General features: G+C 47.3%; 1 protein-coding gene across 2 annotated transcripts in view; it reads left to right on the top strand.

Moving 5' to 3' along the window:
• Nucleotides 1-625: 625 nt before the first annotated feature.
• OPA3 (outer mitochondrial membrane lipid metabolism regulator OPA3) overlaps nucleotides 626-18,103 on the top strand; it is a 69,332-nt gene continuing 51,854 nt past the window's right edge. For both annotated transcript variants that reach the window (XM_032838969.1, XM_032838968.1), the window contains exon 1: nucleotides 626-827. In XM_032838969.1, the coding sequence (XP_032694860.1) occupies nucleotides 686-827 (142 nt within the window). In that variant the 5' untranslated portion in view covers nucleotides 626-685. The remainder of the gene's footprint in view (nucleotides 828-18,103) is intronic.

Here is an 18,103-nt window from a genome sequence, read left to right as displayed (position 1 = left end):
CTGTGTTCAGACCCGCAGAGCAATAAGGGCTGCTTCTCGGGGGCTTACTGTGCCTGGCACCATTCTAAGCACCTACCACGGTTCCCTCACTGTTTTTACATTCAAGATTTGCATGCAAGCCTTACAACTACCCAACAAGGTGTTCTTATAGTTCCCATTTTGTAGGTGGGAATACTGATGCCCAGAAAGGTTACGTCACTCGCCTAACATCACAAGCAAGTAAATGGCGGAGCTGGGATCCCAGCCCAGGTCTGTTTCACTACAGGGCCGGTTTCTTCTTATTCCCAGGGAGAGCTCTAACCTGAGAGGAAAGCGTATCTGGGACTCATTATCCCTAATTAGGACTAATTAAGAGCCTCTTTTAAGCGGGGAAGCCACCTAAGTACAAGACGTCACGAAGGAACACGGCGACAGCAGCCAAGGCGGGCGTGGGAATCCAACCACGCTCCCGCGAACAGCCCTTTAACGGCACCGCCCCCTGGCCCGCCTCACTTCCACCTTTATTTGCATATTCAGCGATCGGACGTCAGGCGTCAGCGTCGACGCGGTGACATCAGGGAGCGCTCCTGCGGTGCTCCACCCCCGAGCGAACGCACGTACGCACGCACGAGAGGGCGGGGGAGGGAGAGATCGGAGGCGCCCCGCCCAGTCAGCAAGGGTGCGCGTGCCCCGTGCGACCGCCAAGATGGTGGTGGGCGCGTTTCCTATGGCGAAGCTGCTATACCTGGGCATCCGGCAGGTCAGCAAGCCGCTTGCCAACCGCATTAAGGAGGCCGCCCGCCGGAGCGAGTTCTTCAAGACCTATATTTGCCTCCCGCCGGCTCAGCGTGAGTTTGACCCCACGTCCCTCCAACCTTTTCATTCTCCAACCCCTCTCTGGCGGTTGCTCAGGGGATGGACTTCTGTTTACAACCAATCACATCCCGAACCGGCAAAGTCCTACAGCCAATAGGGAGGGATCCTGGAAGAAGGGCATGCGGGTTGTCCAATAGTCCGCTCAGGCGTGGGGCAGGGAGCGGGGCGGGACGCTGGCCCCTGGGTTGGGAATACAAACCAATAGAGGAAGAGAGCGCGTGGAGACTGACGTCCAGACGAGCCAATAGTAGGGGAGAAGGGAGTAATATGGGTGGGACATCCCAGGACGAGAGGAGTTGGGGGCGGGACTGAGGAGAGACTTGACCGGGTGGTTTGCCGGGCCACTCTTAGATAATTTGAGTTCCAAAACCCCACCCCGTGCTTCAGTTGCCCTCTTGTCCTGGGCGGTGAGGTGCCTGACCTGGCATGGCGTTCAGGGAGGGCTTTCTGGCAGAGGAGACCTCTGGGCGGGGATCTGAAGGGTGAGGAAAACCTCACCAGACCGCAGGGATGATGTCGAGGGGGAGCCGGGAGCAGCAAGGCCAGATGGTTAAGGGGAGCGTACCTTTATTCCTTGTGAGTGTGGGTGCACTCACAAGTTTGCAGAATTTTGGGTCCGTTGGTGTTTTGTGGGGCCTCTGCCAGAGTTGCGGATCTGAGAATGGAGAAAGTTACCAGAGTGCTCTCCTATAAGCTCTCTCCTTTGACCCTCACTTGTTTTTGTCCCCACGTCAGGGAGGGGAAATGACTTCCCCAGTTTATAGCAAACAGGCCTCGAGACCAGAAGTGAATTGCTCAGGTCACACGTGGAGTCTATGCCAGGGTCAGGGCTTGAATCCCAGAGCGAGGTTCTGTTTCCTGCCCCTGGCTTTCCCATAAACCGTGTGATGTGTCTTAGCGCCCCGGTGTAGAAAGTGGCTTCTTGGGTCAGACTGGCATGGGTTCTCATCTGCACAACCCACCCCACCCCCCGGCGGAGTCACTTACCTCTTCGGAGCTCCGGTTTTCTCTCCTGTACAATGGGTATTATATAATAGCAACATTTAATGGGCACTCGGCTTTGTGCCAGACCCTACGCTAAGCACTTCACTGGCCTTCCATCCTTAAATCCTCACAAATTACGAGGTAGGCGCTGTTATTTTGTGTATAGGCTCTGTGCATTTATGCTGTAAATAATACTTATGTTGTTATGAGGAGTGAATGGATTTCAAATGTTAAGTCAGTGGGTGGCACCAAGATATGGCTGTTGTGTAGATGGTGTGGTTACAGAAAAGAAGCAAAGGCAAAAAAAAATCTTGTCCTTGGGAATTTTACATTCTTGGGGCGGGGATGGGGTGAGGGAATAGCCAGCCAGTAAACAAAATAATAGTTAAAATGTGAATTATATTAGCTAGCAGTACTTGCTCTGGAGAAAACATGAGGGAGGCAAAAAGAGGACTGTCTGGGGGAAGGCTGGAAGTTTCCATGGGGTGTCAGGGAGACCTCAGTGAGAATAGGAGGAGAGAAAGGAACAAGCAGTGCAGGTACCTGAGAAAAAGCATTCTCTCACATGCAAAGGCCCTGAGGTGAGTTTGCCTGGTAGGTTTGATGAATGGCTACATGGACATTGCTCCTGAGTGGATGGGTCCCACCAGAAGGTATCAGCGGAGGAGGGACAGGGTCTGAGGCATATGTTAATAGGATCCCTTTGGCAATCATAGGGAGAGGTTGGATTCAGGGAGTTGGTGAGCCCAGTACTCAAGGTGGGAGGTGAGTGGGGAGGAAGGGTCAGTTTCTGGAGACTTTTCTTCTCCCATTCTTTTTAAAATTTCAGACCCTCAGAACAGTTGAAAGAAAAAATGGTATAGGGGCACCTGGCTGGTTCAGTCGGAAGGGCATGTGACGCTTGATCTCGGGATCATGAGTTCGAGCCCCACACTGGGAGTAGAGATTACTAAAAAAATAAATAAACTTAAAACAATAATTATTAAAAATGAAAGGAAGAATGGGATAGTCATCAGTTACATACCCTTTACCGCCTAGTTCACTAGTTATTACCTTCCAGCAGATTTGCTTTGTCTTCTTTCTTTTTTTTTTTTTAAGGTTTTATTTATTTATTTGACAGACAAAGATCACAAGTAGGCAGAGAGAGGGGGAAGCAGGCTCCCTGCCGAGCAGAGAGCCCGATGTGGGGCTCAATCCCAGGACCCTGGGATCATGACCTGAGCTGAAGGCAGAGGCTTTAACCCACTGAGCCACCCAGGTGCCCCTGTCTTAATTCTTGTATATGGATGTGTTTATATATGTATACACTTTTTTTTGGTGAACAATTGGGAAATAAGTTATGGATGTAACACTTTACTCCTAAATGTTTTAGCCAGTGTTTCCTGAGAGCAAAGACATTTTCATATATTACACAGCACTGATATCACACCTGAACAGTTTAACATTGATAATAATGATATTGATACCAATATTATTTAATATATAACTAATATTTAATATATATCTCATAATCTGATTTCTCCAGTTATTCCCAAAATGTCCTTTTTAGCTATTTATTATTGCTGTTGTTATTTTTTTTTAAGATTTTTATTTATTTATTTGACAGAGAGAGAGATCACAAGTAGTCAGAGAGGCAGGCAGAGAGAGGGGGGAAGCCCCGATGGGGGGCTCAGTCCCAGGACCCTGGGATCATGACCTGAGCCAAAGGCAGAGGCTTAACTGACTGAGCCACCCAGGTGCCCCTATTTATTATTCTTTTTAATCTAAGATCCGCTCAGGGATCATGCACTGCCTTTGATTAGCGTCTGTTTTTAGTATATGTGCTGCCAAAGCGAGCACAGCGTGCCTCTTTAATATCCTTTAATCTACAGAGCCCAGCAATCCTGCCCACAGCCTCTTTGTAAATAAAGTTTTATTGGCACACCGATTGGTTTGCATATTGTCAGTGGCTTCAGAGATGGGTTTTATGGCCCAGAAATCTAGAATATTGACTCTGTGGCCTTTTACAGAAGAAGTTTACTGATCCTCCTCTCTACTCATTTTCTTGTTTTTTTCTTGTTTTTTGTTTTTTGTTTTTTGTTTTTTTAAAGGGCGTTGACATTTGGAAGAATCCAAGCCAGTTGTCCCATAGTGTCTCACAACCTGGAGTTTTCGGACTACTTCCTCTGATTTGATTCACACTCAGCATCTTTGGCAAGAACCCCACACACATGACGGTGTGTCCTGAGGACATCACCTCAGGGGGCTCCTAATGTCTGTTTGTTCCGTCATTTGTGATGGAGACTTGGATCCCTCAGTTAAGGTGGTGACCACTGAAAGAACCTTTCCTTTTCCCCTTGGTAATGAATACCCAGTAGATTTGTTTAGAAGACCATGCTGGCAGGATTTCCCCTGGAGTGGGCGTGACCTGGTTGGACAGAAAGGACCAGGCGCTCCGTTTGGGATAGGTCTCGTGGGCCATGATGTTGTTACATATTGGACTGCGCTGATATTAATACTTTAAAAATCACGTTGTTTCCATCTTCATGCTGCTGCTTGCCCTTTGCTGTGCCCCCCCCCCCATGTGATCGGAATTTTCCAGAGCTGATAGCAGCTGTGTGTTCTGGGTCAGGCCTCCAGTGCTGACCGGCGCATCTAGCTAGCATCTGTGCCTCTGGCTGAAGTTCTTTTGACTCAGCAGGGTGGGCTGGCTGTCTTCCCCCAGCAGAGGCCAGAGTGATGGGTGTAAACAGTAAATGCAGGAGCATAGATCATCAGTGATGCACTGTGGTGGGGAGGCAGGGATCCTTCTTTCTTTCTTTCGATAGAAATTTATTGGATACACAACAAGGGAGCAGCGGGCAGGACAGCAAAGGAGAGACTTGGGGGCTATAGTTAAGAGGGGGAGTGAGGAGGTAGGGGAACATGTGGAATTTTCCTTTTTTGGTACCTGTGCCTGGTTATAAGTAACCTGTTGGGCAGCTGGGGCTTATGGATATTTCCAGGTGGGCTGTCTATTGGGCCTCTGCATTCAGCCAGAGGGTCACCATGGGCCCTTTGAGCTTACTCAGGTTTCCACTGCTCAAGTCTGTTGCCTAAAGGTGGCCTCTACACTGCTCCCCACCCCCCACCCCCCCGCCACAGATGGACAATGATGGATCTCTGGCACTGGGGCAGAGTTCTCATCTTCAGTAGCTGCTTCATGGTGGCGGGGGGCACTGTCCCTTCCTGGACATGGCGGTCTAGCAGGGGTTCTGTGCAGTGACAGACCAGAGCATGGTGTTAGTTTAACATGCTGATAGATGATTTCGGGGAACTTCCTTGGTGGCCAGAGCCAGGGGATTTAGGAAAGGGGACCCTGGGATGGTATGGGCTGGAATTCTTGTTGGACCACGACTCATATATGGAATTGGTGGATTCACTCAGACGCTTAGGAATGTGTCTATAGATCAAGATGGTGGCTGGACCCACGGGAACAAAGGGAGAAGGTGGAGAGGAGGAGGAGGAAGGTGGCTGAGAGCCGGCATCAGGGGAGGTTCCCATCTGAGTCCGTAATGTGTTGTCTGAGGGGTATGAGGGTCAGGCTTTCGAAGGGTCAAAAAGAGAAAGAGGGAGGGAGGGATCCCTCCCAAGGGTACGAGGGGAAATCCTGCACCCTTTGGGGCAAGGGCAGGCAGGCTGGATCCCCCTGGGGCTTCGGATCCTCACTGAGCGCAAGTGCCAGGAAATTCCCAGAGAATCAGGGGAGAGTCCTGGGCTGCAGAGGGTCCCCACGAGGGCCACCAAAGTGGGGCAGCCGCATTGGGTGGGGTCCTGCCGCACGGGCTGGGCAGTGAAAGAATTCACCCCAGGCCCAACAAAGGAGACACAAGTTTATTGAATCTACTTCAAGGAAGCAGTGGGAGAGCAAAGGAGAGCCTGTGTGCCGGCAAGGATCTTTTTAAACACGGCTATTGCGGGGAGAAAAAAATAAAAGGTTGGCGAAGCTGGGCGGGTTGGGACCGCTCTTGCTGAGGGTGTCGCTGATGTTTTCCAGAGGGGCCATGGGGTGCGTCTGGGCAGTGGGAAAATTCCAGTTTGTTTCTGCCTATTCCTTTAGAGTATGCTGGTCCTTTTTCTAGTGTACTACTCATGGTAGGCAGCAAATTGCCCCCCAGAGATGTCCCCGTCTTAATCCCAGGAACCTGCTGAATGTGTCACTTCCACGACAGAGGGGACTTTACCGATGTGATTAAATCAAGGATTTGGGCCTAAGGAGAGTGTCCTGGCTTATCCAGGCAGGCAGTGTAATCATAAGGGTCCCTGTAAGTGAAAGAGGGAGGCGGGAAAGGACTGATTTGAATATGCTGCTGGGCTGGTTTGCAAGGTGGAGGAGGGGCGGTGGGCCAGGTGTGCGGGCAGCCTCTGGAAGCCGAAACAGGTGAGGAAAAGAATTCTTCCCTGCTCACACCTTGAGTTCAGCCTCCTGAACTCTGTTCTGAGCCACCAAGTACCCCTCCTCTGGAGCTAGGCCGCCTGTGTGTGGATCCCAGTCCCACCACGTTCCTTGTCACCCTGGCCAGGCCACTGATCTTCTTTGGGCCTCAGTTTTGCTGTCTGTACCCATATTGTTAGGCCGATTCCATGGGTTCCTACCCGTGGAGTGTTCAACAATGCCCCAGCCCTGAAGTGCCGCATAAACGTTTGTTGAGTGGCTAGAAATGCCAGGCATCATGGTCATTGCTTCTGTCTTCATCCTCATCGTCCTCTTAATGCAAAACCTTCCACTGAGATCCTTCTTGTGCACTCCTGGCCTGCAGTACTTCCCGACTGCCCGTGGTATGGGTCCCTCTTCCCTCAGTCAGCGCTCGCAGGCTGACCACAGGAGGAAGGCTCTGGGCTTTCCCATGAATGCTTCTCACTAGCAGGGGGCAGTGACCCTATGTGTCTGATTAGGAGCTGGGGTTGGAGTTCTGTCTCTGAGTCAAGCAGAGAGAGGGCAGTATGGCGGAGTAGAGGGCCTCCCACTACCTTATGCTTCACAGAATACTTAAAGCATCCTTTGAAAGGAATGTTGTACCTGCAGGGAAGGAAACTGACTCCTCCCAGAGCAAGGAGAAAGCAGGAGCAGGGAGCCAAGGAGGGGAGTTAAGTACTGAAGGTGCCTTGTATACTCATGGACATATGGGCAGATGCATATGGTCTTGGGGATAGGGGCTATCCTGTGGGAACACTGGGCAGGGGACCATCTTGTGTAAAACCAGATCCCAGGAAAAGTGCCCCTTGGGGACAGGGTGAACTAGGAAAAAACCCACTCTGCAAAGGCACAGCCTTAGGGGTGGATGGAGATGGAAAATGTCTCCTCTGAGAACACTGCCTGTCCCTCCTGTGGGCCTGGGGGACTGAAGTATACTCTCTGAAAGGCCGGAAGCAGCAAGCTGAGAGTGAATCCAGGTCTGTGTGCACTTGACAAGGACAAGCCCTCTCTGGAGGAGTGCTCCCTCTGACTGAGCCTTGAAGAATTCCTTCAGGTGGAGTTGGGGCCTATCTCGTGATACAGAATTACACACTATACAGAAAAAGAGGCACCATGAGTGAGAGTCAGCAGACACAAAACGTGGGAGGTCAAGACCTCCACTGTGGCTATCAGAATGAAAAGATGTGGGTATAAAATATGTTTATATAGGAAAAGGATAAAATAGGGCTATGGAAACATGAGTGCAATCAGAAATTACCAGGAAGTTGGAACAAGAACCAACTAGAACTTTGAGAAATGACACAGTTGACGTTCAGAGCTCAGTACAAGGACTAAATAAATACTAGATGAAATGTAGCTGCTGAGAGGATTGGTGTGCTGACAGACATCTGAAGAGGGGAAGAAAAGTTTTGTGGGTTGCTCCCCCTAGCTACCCGGTAGGGCCACCTGTGGGTCCTGATTGGGTCCATCTGGGGAAGGAAGGGCTGGACGTTTTTATTTTTAACATTGTCCGGAGGATCGCATGAACGTTTGAAAAATCACTTCCCTGGAGTCTATTTATAATATCGAGAGCACCACGGGAGTTCTGTTGCCTGACAGCCAGGCTGCTGCTGGTGACCTCCAAACACTGCTTTTATTATGGTCTCTTGGTAAGGAAACATGTTGCGCATTCTCCGTGTGTGTGTGTGTGTGTGTGTGTGGTCAGCACTATAATACAGTGAATATGTTGTATGCATTTTAAAATGTTAAAAAATTAGAAAGTGTGGGGGTGCTTGGGTGGCTCAGTGGGTTAAGCCTCTGCCTTCGGCTCGGGTCATGATCTCCAGGTCCTGGGATCGAGCCCTGCATCGGGCTCTCTGCTCGTCAGGGAGCCTGCTTCCTCCTCTCTCTCTGCCTGCTTGTGATCTCTGTCTGTCAAATAAATAAAATCTTTAAAAAAAAAATTTAGAAAGTGTGGCAGATGCCTGGGTGGCTCAGCCTGTTAAGCATCTGCCTTCAGCTCGGGTCATGATCCCAGGGTCCTGGATCAAGTCCAGCCTCAGGCTCCTTGATCAGCGGGGAGCCTGCTTCTCCCTCTGCCTCTGCTGCTCCCCCTGCTTGTGCTCATTCTCTCTCTCTCACAAATAAATTAAAAAAATCTTTTTTAAAAATTGGAAGGTATGGAATTAATATACACATTTTAAAGATTTTATTTATTTGTCAGAGAGGGAGGGAGGGCACAAGCAGGGGGAGCAGCAGGCAGAGGGAGAAGCTGGCTCCCTGCTGAGCAAGGAGCCTGAGGCTGGGCTTGATCCAGGACCCTGAGATCATGACCCGAGCCCAAGGCAGACGCTTAACCCACTGAGCCACCCAGGCATCCCTGGAATTAATATTTTAAAAATATTTTAGTTTATGTATTCATGGCCGCCCAAATATTTTTGCTCTCGTTAAAAATATTTTCTTACGCAGACATTGTTAAATACATTTGGAAACTCTTGGTGTAGCCCTTCGTAAGAGTCTAGTTTTGACATTCTTTGTGTTCAGCTGTCAGAGCTGGCAAAGACCTAAGGGAGGCACAGAGAGCCAAATGAGAGAAGCGTGCTGTTGGCTCCATTTAATCCCGCCGCTCATTTTTCAGGCCCACCCTTCATATGCAGAGGCACTTGTTGGAATTGGCCTGATCTCACATTGTTAAATCTTCAGTCCATGGTTTCCGAGCAGGAGTCTTTTTTAGGAAGGCCTTTTTGTGCGGGCTGGTTTGAATCACAGTCTGGGAATATCCCCAGGAGTCCATCCGCCTGGGCTGCATTACGCAGAGTGGCCAGGAGAGGGCGCCTGTGCCGCCCTTTCAGCATCTGGGGTTTGCTGATGACACCTGTCTGCTGAGAGGCACTAGAAAAGCTCGATTTCTTCTCTTCCTCCCCCCATTCCCTTATCTTGTTACTCTTCCCTTTTCCTTCTTCTTCCTTCCCTCTTCCTCTTTCAAGACATAAGCATAAGCATAAGTTCTGACATTTTCTTCCTGTGCCCCAGAGAAACACCTTGTCTACTCCTCTGTGCTCACCCCTCTTTGAGACTCTAGTCATTTTCTCAGAGACCTTCCCTGAAGGCTCGGCCCCCCAGGATGTCCCTCTGTCCCTCCCTGGAGTCCTACCCCCCTTCCAGCTTCTTGGCTCCTCTTTTCCTGCTCTCCAGCCCCAGTCAGCCCCAGCTCATACCCCCATATAGCTGGTGATGGCCTCAGGAGCTCCCTCAGTCTCCCTGTGTACTAAGCTGTCCCTCTGCTGTCAAACCCACTCAGGTCCTGCCTTCGATGAGCATAAGGCCACAGCAGCTACCCTCTGCTGAGGGCCTAGTATGTAGCCATTATTATTTCTCTTCTTAAATTGGATCAAAGTTTATGTTATTTCGGGGTTTTAGGTTTTTCTTCTCCGTTGAGGTTTTCTTTTTTTAAAAGATTTTATTTATTTATGTATTTATTTATTTGTCAGAGAGAGTGGGGGGGGGAGCACGCAGGCAGGGGGAGAAGCAGGCTCCTTGCTGAGCAGGGAGCCCGATTCAGGGCTTGATCCCAGGACCCTGAGATCATGACCTGAGCTGGAGGTAAACGCTTAACTGACTGAGCCACCCAGGTGTCCCTCCTTTGAAGTTTTCTGAAGCAACTTACTAAATTTACGAAAGTCATATGTTTATTGTGAAAGAAAGAGCAAGATACGAATCGGTTTGTGCTCCTCTGTGCTTAATTGAAAACCCAGCCAGGAAATCTTAATTAAACCTAAATCAAAAGGATATTTATTGTTCGTGGAGGAAGGTGACTCTGTGGTTGGTTTGGTGGCTTGGTGGTGTCATTAGGGACCCGAGACTCTTTTTGTCTCTACCATCTTCGTGTTCAGGCAATAACTCTCCTCAAGGCTTCAGAGGGCTGCTGGAGATCCAGACATCATGCCTTTATACAGCAGTGTCCAAGGGAGGGAGTGTGTGTGTTTGTGTGTGTGTGTGTATGTGTGTGTTGAGGGATGGGGTGGGGCTGGGAAATGCGAGCGTGCTCTTCAGATAGAAGAGTCTTTTCCCTGAAGCCCCCAAGAGACTTCCTTCACTGTTCATTGGCCAGAATTGAGTCTCATACCACCGCTTGCTATCTGGGAGGTCAGGGGGCTGAATGGTGCTTCTAGACTCTAACAGCAGGGAAGGATATTATTAATAAGACAATAGAGACTTGTATACAGCAGGGGCACCTGGCTGGCTCAGGCGGGAGAGCACACAACTCTTGATCTCAGGGCTATACGTTCAAGCCCCACATGGGATGTAGAGATTACTTAAAAACAAAAAAGAAATCTTTTTTTTTTTTAAGATTTTATTTATTTATTTGACAGACAGAGATCACAAGTAGGCAGAGGGGCAGGTAGAGAGAGAGGAAGGGAAGCAGGCTCCCTGCTGAGCAGAGAGGCCGACGCGGGGCTCGATCCCAGGACCTGAGCCGAAGGCAGAGGCTTTAACCCACTGAGCCACCCAGGCGCCCTAAACAAAAAAGAAATCTTAAAAAAAGAAAAGAATAATATAAAGTCGCCTTACTGGTCACGAGCGCTAAGGTATAAGCACGAATACTCCCTTAATGGCTGCAGAAACTGAGCAGAGTTGTTCAGTGACCTGATGTAAGTTCATGCAAAGGCCTGAATGTGCCGGCTTCCCCACAAGCCAGGAAGAACGATCTCCACTTTGAGAAAGAGGAATTGGAAATGCCAAGAGGTGGAGAAATTCGCTCAAGGTCACAGCAAGTAAGTAGCCGAAGCAGGACTTGAATCCAGGACCACCCGGCTCCAAGCACCCTTAGCCTTGAGCTGCCTCCCTTGTGCCTCTGAAACTCCCCGATGCCGCGTGTACTGAGTCGAGGTGGTCTCTCCGGGTATCGGTGGGGGCCAGCGGTGGGGTTATTCTCTGGGACAAGGACACGCTTGTATAATCCACTCACTCCACGGAGCCTTGCTTAGTGGCCGCTGGATGCCAGGAACTATTCTAGGAGGTTTGACTAACTCTGCAGTCACCAAAACAGACAAAAATCCTCTGCTCTCACGGAGCTCACATTTGAGGATATTAATTAGCTGCCTGGTGACTCTGGGGCCCAGAGAGGTCCTTCTTCCCAGTAGTCCCACCCAGATTCCCAGGCTAAATCTCAGTGGTCCAGATGGCTCGTGCCCATCTTGAGCCAGTCGTCATAGCCCGAGGAAGGCAGTCTGATGGGCCTGTCTAAAGGGCAGGGTTCGTCACTGCTGAATCCTTTGGACTCAGTGTGGAGGACATGGGATTCCCCTAGATGCTGGGTAGACAGAGCCAGTCGTGTCCCCTCTGCTTACTGGTGGCAGCGTGTGTCCCTGCTGTCTCCAGAGGCAGTGATGGAGGAGGGGACCACGTCCCTCCGTCCAGGGGTGGAAGCTTGAGTCTCGAAACGCCCGGGGCAGTGTTGGGGTGGGCGTGCAGTGGACTGGAACACAGCCAGGAAGGGCCATCCTGGACAGGGCATGGCTCGAAGCTATTTACTCTTGATCATAATTTCTTAACTGATGATAACAGTTTTCATTCATTATGGTTCCTATGATCTCAGCAAATATTAATCACTTTATTAGGGAATTTATGTGATTGTCCTGGCTTTTATGAGTGGGGACATGTCTCAGAGCGAGGAGCAAGTTCCCTGAGGAACAAAGAATAAGAAATCAACCCCTTGGCTCCCGCATTCTTCTTGCGTTTAATTTTTATTTTATTTTTTGCATGTCATTTATTGTACAATATTTATATAACACAATGTACAGATCTAAAAGGTGTAGTTTAGGGGCGCCTGGGTGGCTCAGTGGGTTAAAGCCTCTGCCTTCGGCTCAGGTCATGATCTCAGGGTCCTGGGATTGAGCCCCATGTGGGGCTCTGTGCTCGGTGTGGCGTCTGCCTAGGGTTCTCTCCCTCTCCCCCCACCCCTCCCCGCCACTCGTGCACGTTCTCTCCCTCTCTCTAAGAAAAATAAAATAAAATGTCTCGTTCAGTGAGTACTGATAAATGCATATGCCCACGTAACCAACTTCCAAGTTCTAAAACATCTCCATCACCCCTGGGGTTTCCTCCCTTTCCTGTTCTGTCACCTGTGGGACCACCGTCACTATACATCACTTTTACCTGTCGTTAAGCTTCGCCTTTGTTCACAGGCTGCTTTAGAGCTATTTCTGCTGTAGGTATGAATAGTTTGTTTCTTTTGCTGCTCTTCGTATGTATCTTTTATTCCAACATGTGAGCCTGCTCTACTTGGTTTATCTAGTCTCTTAATGATGGACATTTGGACCTTGGGTGTCCTTTTTCTTTTTTTTTTTTGTTATTACCAGTAAGGCTACTGTGAACATTCTTGTACAAGTGTGTTTTCATTTATTTTGGGTGAATACCTAGGAGTGAGATGTCTGAGTTATATGCTAAAGATAAAGTTAATTCTTTTTTTTTTTTAATTTAAAGATTTTATTTATTTATTTGAGAGAGAGAGGGAGAGAGCAAGGGGAGGAGGAGAGAGAGGGGGACAAACAGACTCAATGCCGAGTGCCGAGCCAGACGCGGGGCTCGATCCCACGACTCACAGGATGGGACCCAAGAATCAGACGCTCAACTAACTGAGCCCCCCAAGCGCCTCCAAAGATAGGGGGTCTTCATTTTATAAGAAACAACCAAAGAGTTTTCCTGTGGGTCTAGTTGCTCCATGTCCTTGCCAATAATCCTTGTTTTCACAGGTTAATTTTAGCCATTCCGGTTGGTGTAAAATGGCAACTCACTTGCTTTTCTCTGATGAATTGTGATGTTGAGTACTTTTTCGTAGGAAAATAAACATTTATTATCTCACACAGTTCCTAAGAATTCAGGAGTGGCCTTGCTGAGTGGTTCTGGCGCAGTGTCTCAAACAGAAAGCTCGCCAGGTGCTGAGAGGTCTGCTTCCTGGCTGACTCACTGGCCTGGTCGATGGCAGGGCTCAGTTTCTCACTGGCTCTCAGGCCAAGGGCTCCGTTTCTCTGCCCATGGACCTCTCCTTAGGGCTACTCATGGCCTGGCTGCTGGCTTCCCCCAAAGAGAACGATCCGAGACTGAAAATGACGAAGACTGAAGAGTCAGTGCCTTAATACGTAACTGTGGATGTGACATAGACCACTGGGCCATATGCTGTTGGTCACACGGACCAACTCTAGCATAACGCGGGAAAGGACTATAAGGCTCTAAATGCCGGGAGATGGGGATTATCAGGGGCTGTCTTGGAGGCTGGCAACCACAGTTCTATTGCTACCACGAATGCAAGTTATCTTTTTTTTTTTTTATTTTTTTAAGAATTTTAAATCAGTCTTGTATTCTTGGATAAATGCTGCTTGGTCATGGTATGTGATCCTTTTTATATATTGGTGGCTTTGATTTGCCACTATTTTCCTAAAGATTTTTTTTTAATACCTGTGATCATGAGTGATATATTACAGAATTTTATTTTCTTGTAATGTCTTTAACAGGTTTTAATATCATGGTTTTGCTGACCCTGTTAAACAATTGGGAAAATGTTCCCTCATTCTCTATTCTCTGCAAGATTTTGTATAAAATTGGAATGATTTCCTCCCTAAATATTTGATACAAGTATCCATCTGGGCTATCATTTTTCTTTAAGGGAAGGTTTTTATTTTTTATTCTATTTTTTTAAAAAGATTTTATTTATTTATTTGACAAAGATCGATCACAAGTAGGCAGAGAGGCAGGCAGAGAGAGAGAGGGAAGCAGGCTCCCTTCTGAGCAGAGAGCCCCATGCAGGGCTCGATCCCAGGATCCCGGGATCATGACCTGAGACGAAGGCAGAGGCTTTAACCCACTGAGCCACCCAGGCGCCCCAATGGAAGGCTATTAATAACATTCAATTTCCTATCTTTGGAAAGGAATTTTATATGTGGTTAGGATGGACTAAGATCGAAATAAATGGATTTTTAAGTATACTGGTATAGGATTGAAATTCTGCTTTTCTCTCTTAAAAAAAAAAAAGGACAGTTTTCTCGGATAAGAAAATGTAAACGGGGCAGTGGGTGGCTCAGTAGGTTAAGCCTCTGCCTTTGGCTCAAGTCATGATCTCAGGGTCCTGGGATCAAGCCCTGCATCGGGCTCTCTGCTCAGCAGGGAGCCTGCTTCCCTTTCTCTCTCTGCCTGCCTCTCTGCCTACTTGTGATCTCGCTCTCTCTCTCTGTCAAATAAATAAATAAAATCTAAAAAAAAAAAAAAAAGTAAACAAAGTTTTTCTCTCCTCTTTTGACTGCCCAGAAAACTGAAACTTATGTTTTGTCTTTATCAGGTCTTTGACTACTTAAAGTTAAAACTTCTCAATATTATAAGTTTTGCTAACAACTATATAACCCTACATATTTGCCTTTAGAATCTCTTATTGTCACCTTGATTAAATAAATAATTTTTAAGTTTCATCATGATCTATAATGTTATTTAAGCATGTGCTTTATAACTTTAGGAGGTTTTTTTAACAAACTGCCCCAAGATTTAAATTGTAAATGAAGTCTCTTTGATTAGGCTTGTTTATTTGGTGTATTATGTTCTGGTATAAGGCCGTCACTTAATACTATGATTATTGAAGTGTTAGGTGTCACAGAAATAACTGGATTTTCTTGTCAACTGTAGTATAATAAATTCTAATCAGATCTTTAAAAACAAAACAAAACAAAATTCAGTTTTCTTAGTATTTATAGGACTGTTCAGATTTTCTACTTCTTTGTATCAGTTTTCATAAATTATGTTTTTTTAACATATATAGCATTCATATAAGTTGTTGAATTTGTTGGCATAAACCATTTCATATTCTTTTAGTACTCATTGATAGATTTTATATTTTAGGTAATCACTAAACCCAGCGTGGGGATCCAACTCACGATCCCAATATCAAGAGTCGCACACTGGCTGACTGAGCCAGACTGCCCCTCCTGCTGTATCCTTTTAATAATGGTAGGATCTGTAGTAATGTCTCCTCTTTCAGGCCGGATAATGGTAATTTATGTTTGTTTGTTTTTTTCTTTATTCTTTATTTTTTTTTTTAAGATTTTATTTATTTATTTGACAGACAGAGATTACAAGTAGGCAGAGGGGCAGTCAGAGAGAGGAGGAAGCAGGCTCCCTGCTGAGCAAAGAGCCTTCGATCCCAAGACCCTGGGATCATGACCTGAGCCGAAGGCAGAGGCTTTAACCCACTGAGCCACCCAGGCGCCCCTCTTTATTCTTGATCACTCGTCCTGCTAGTGGTTTATCAGTATGTATTTCAAAGAATCACTTTTGACCTTGTTATTTTCCTCTCATTTGTCTGTCTCTCGCTGTCTATCTCTCTCACTCTCTGTCAAATAAATAAATAAATAAATAAAATCTTTAAAGAAAAATCTTAGATTATTGCTTTCTTCTTTTTAAAAATTTTTAAAAAGATTTTATTTATTTATTTATTTGAGAGAAAGAGATCACGAGTAGGTAGAGAGACAGACAGATAGATACAGAGGGGGAAGCAGGCTCCCTGCTGAGCAGAGAACCCGATGCGGGGCTCGATCCCAGGACCCTGAGATCATGACCTGAGCCAAAGGCAGAGGCTTTAACCCACTGAGCCGCCCAGGCACCCCTTCTTTTTAAAAAACAAATTTAAAAGATTTTATTTGTTTGACATAGCATAAGTAGGGGGAGTGGCAGGCAGAGGGAGAGGGAGAAGAAGGCTCCCCACTGAGCGAGAAGCCTGATGTTGGGCTCAATCCCAGGACACTGAGTTCACGACCTGAGCCAAAGGCAGACACTTAGCCTAGTGAGCCACCTATGTGCCCACTTTCTTCTTTTTTGTATATTTAAATATAAATTTCCCTCTAAGCACTGCTTTATTTTTTGAGTAGGCTCTATGCCAAGGTGGGACTTGAACTCATGACCCCGAGATCAAGTGTTGCTTGTTCCTCTACTGATTGAGCCAACCAAGTACCTCTCTAAGCACTACTTCAGATGCATCCAACAGAATTTGATGTGTTGTGTCTACTATTGTCATTCAGTTCTGTGTATTTTCTAGTTTCTCTTGTGATGTCTTCTTTGATCCATGGGTTATTCAGATGTATGTTGTCTAATATCCAAATATTGGGGCCTTTTTAGATTTCTTACTGTTACTGATTTCTAATTTAATTCCATTATGAATAGCAGTAATGTACATGGTAGAAAAATTTAGGTGGTAAAAAAGGATTGAATGTGGTAGAAAGTACATGTTTCCCATCCCTGCCTGCCTTCCCACCTGCCTGTCTTCCTTCTTTTCTTTTTTCATTAAGAAATATTTGCTAGTGGTGCCTGGGTGGCTCAGTGGGTTAAAGCCTCTGCTTTCGGCTCAGGTCATGATCTCAGGGTTCTCGGATCGAGCCCCGCATCAGGCTCTCTGCTCGGCAGAGAGCCTGCTTCCTCCTCTCTCTCTCTCTCTGCCTGCCTCTCTGCCTACTTGTGATCCCACTCTCTGTCAAATAAATAAAGTCTTTAAAAAAAAAAGAGAAATAGTTGCTAAACGCCTACCTGCCAGGCACTGGGGCTGTATCCATTTAATAAGAGACCCAAGTCTCTGCTGTCCATATATTATTGAGCTTCTCCTGATAGGAGACAGATAATAAACAAGTTAAGGAAGTAAAATATATTCTGTGTCTGGTGGCAATGAGTAGGAAAGAATGAAGCAAGGAAGGATTAGGTGTGATGGGAGAAGGTAAATGCTCTCTGAGGTTGGGTTTAGGAAGGCCTCTCTGATGAGGTGAGTGACTGATTAGAGACTGGAGTAAAGTGAGGAAGTGTGGATATTTGGAGAAGTGTGTTTCAGGCATAAGCCATAGTAAGTGCAAAGGCCCTGAGGGCAGAGCATGCCTAAGGCCAGAGGTCAGAGGGGGAGCCACCAGAGGTCACCCTGAGCCACCTTCCAGAGGTATTCTGTGCATGACCAAGCATAGTCTAGGTACGTGGTATTTAATTCACATAAACGGCAGTATATTTATTCACTCTCTTTTGTGTCCAGTTTTTTTCTTCTTCACAGCATACCTTGAAAATCCATCCCACGTTCTTTTTCATAGCAGTTAGTACAGAGTGTGAATGTACCAGGCTCTGTTGGTGGACATGGAGGTTATTTCTGGGTTGTGCTTATCCAAAGGATGCTGACAGCAGTGCTCCAGCTTATGTGGCACTTGGCGGGCAGCCTTCGGACCGAGGTACACGTGCCCCACATCCACCCCATCCCCGTACTCCTGCTTGGAAGGTTTTAAGGGAATCCTTTCCAGATCTCCAACTTCACCTGACTTGCCTGAGGAATCTGCTGGGTTTTCCTTCCTTTCTTCCCTTTCCGATGGCCCAGCTCTCCGGAAAAGATGGGGGGATGTAAAGTATGGAAAGAAATCTCTTCCTCCTTTCTAGTCATACAATGATGCCTTGCTCCACGTGTAAAAACCTCAAGAATCACAGAAGAACAATTTGAGATGTCTATGACAAACACATTTTCCAGCCCACCTTATTAAGGCATGTGACTCTGATAAAAAAAAAACAAAAACTGGGGGGGTGAGGGCACCCAGCTGGCTCAGTCGGTAGCCGTGCAACTCGATCTCAAGGTTGTGAGGTCAAGCCCCATGTTGGGCGTGGAGCCTACTTAAAAATAAATAAAATTTTGGGGCACCTGGGTGGCTCAGTGGGTTAAAGCCTCTGCCTTCAGCTCAGGTCATGGTCCCAGGGTCCTGGGATCAAGCCCCGCATGGGGCTCTCTGCTCAGTGTTGGGGGGGGGGTTGCTTCCCCCTCTCTCTGTCTGCCTGTCTCTGTCTACTTGTGGT

The sequence above is a fragment of the Lontra canadensis genome, unplaced genomic scaffold (genome assembly GCF_010015895.1).
Source record: "Lontra canadensis isolate GAN:19392208 unplaced genomic scaffold, GSC_riverotter_1.0 scaffold107, whole genome shotgun sequence".
Lineage (NCBI taxonomy): Eukaryota > Metazoa > Chordata > Mammalia > Carnivora > Mustelidae > Lontra > Lontra canadensis.
Note: the sequence above shows the minus strand (reverse complement) of the source record. Positions and strands in the feature narration are given on the sequence as shown.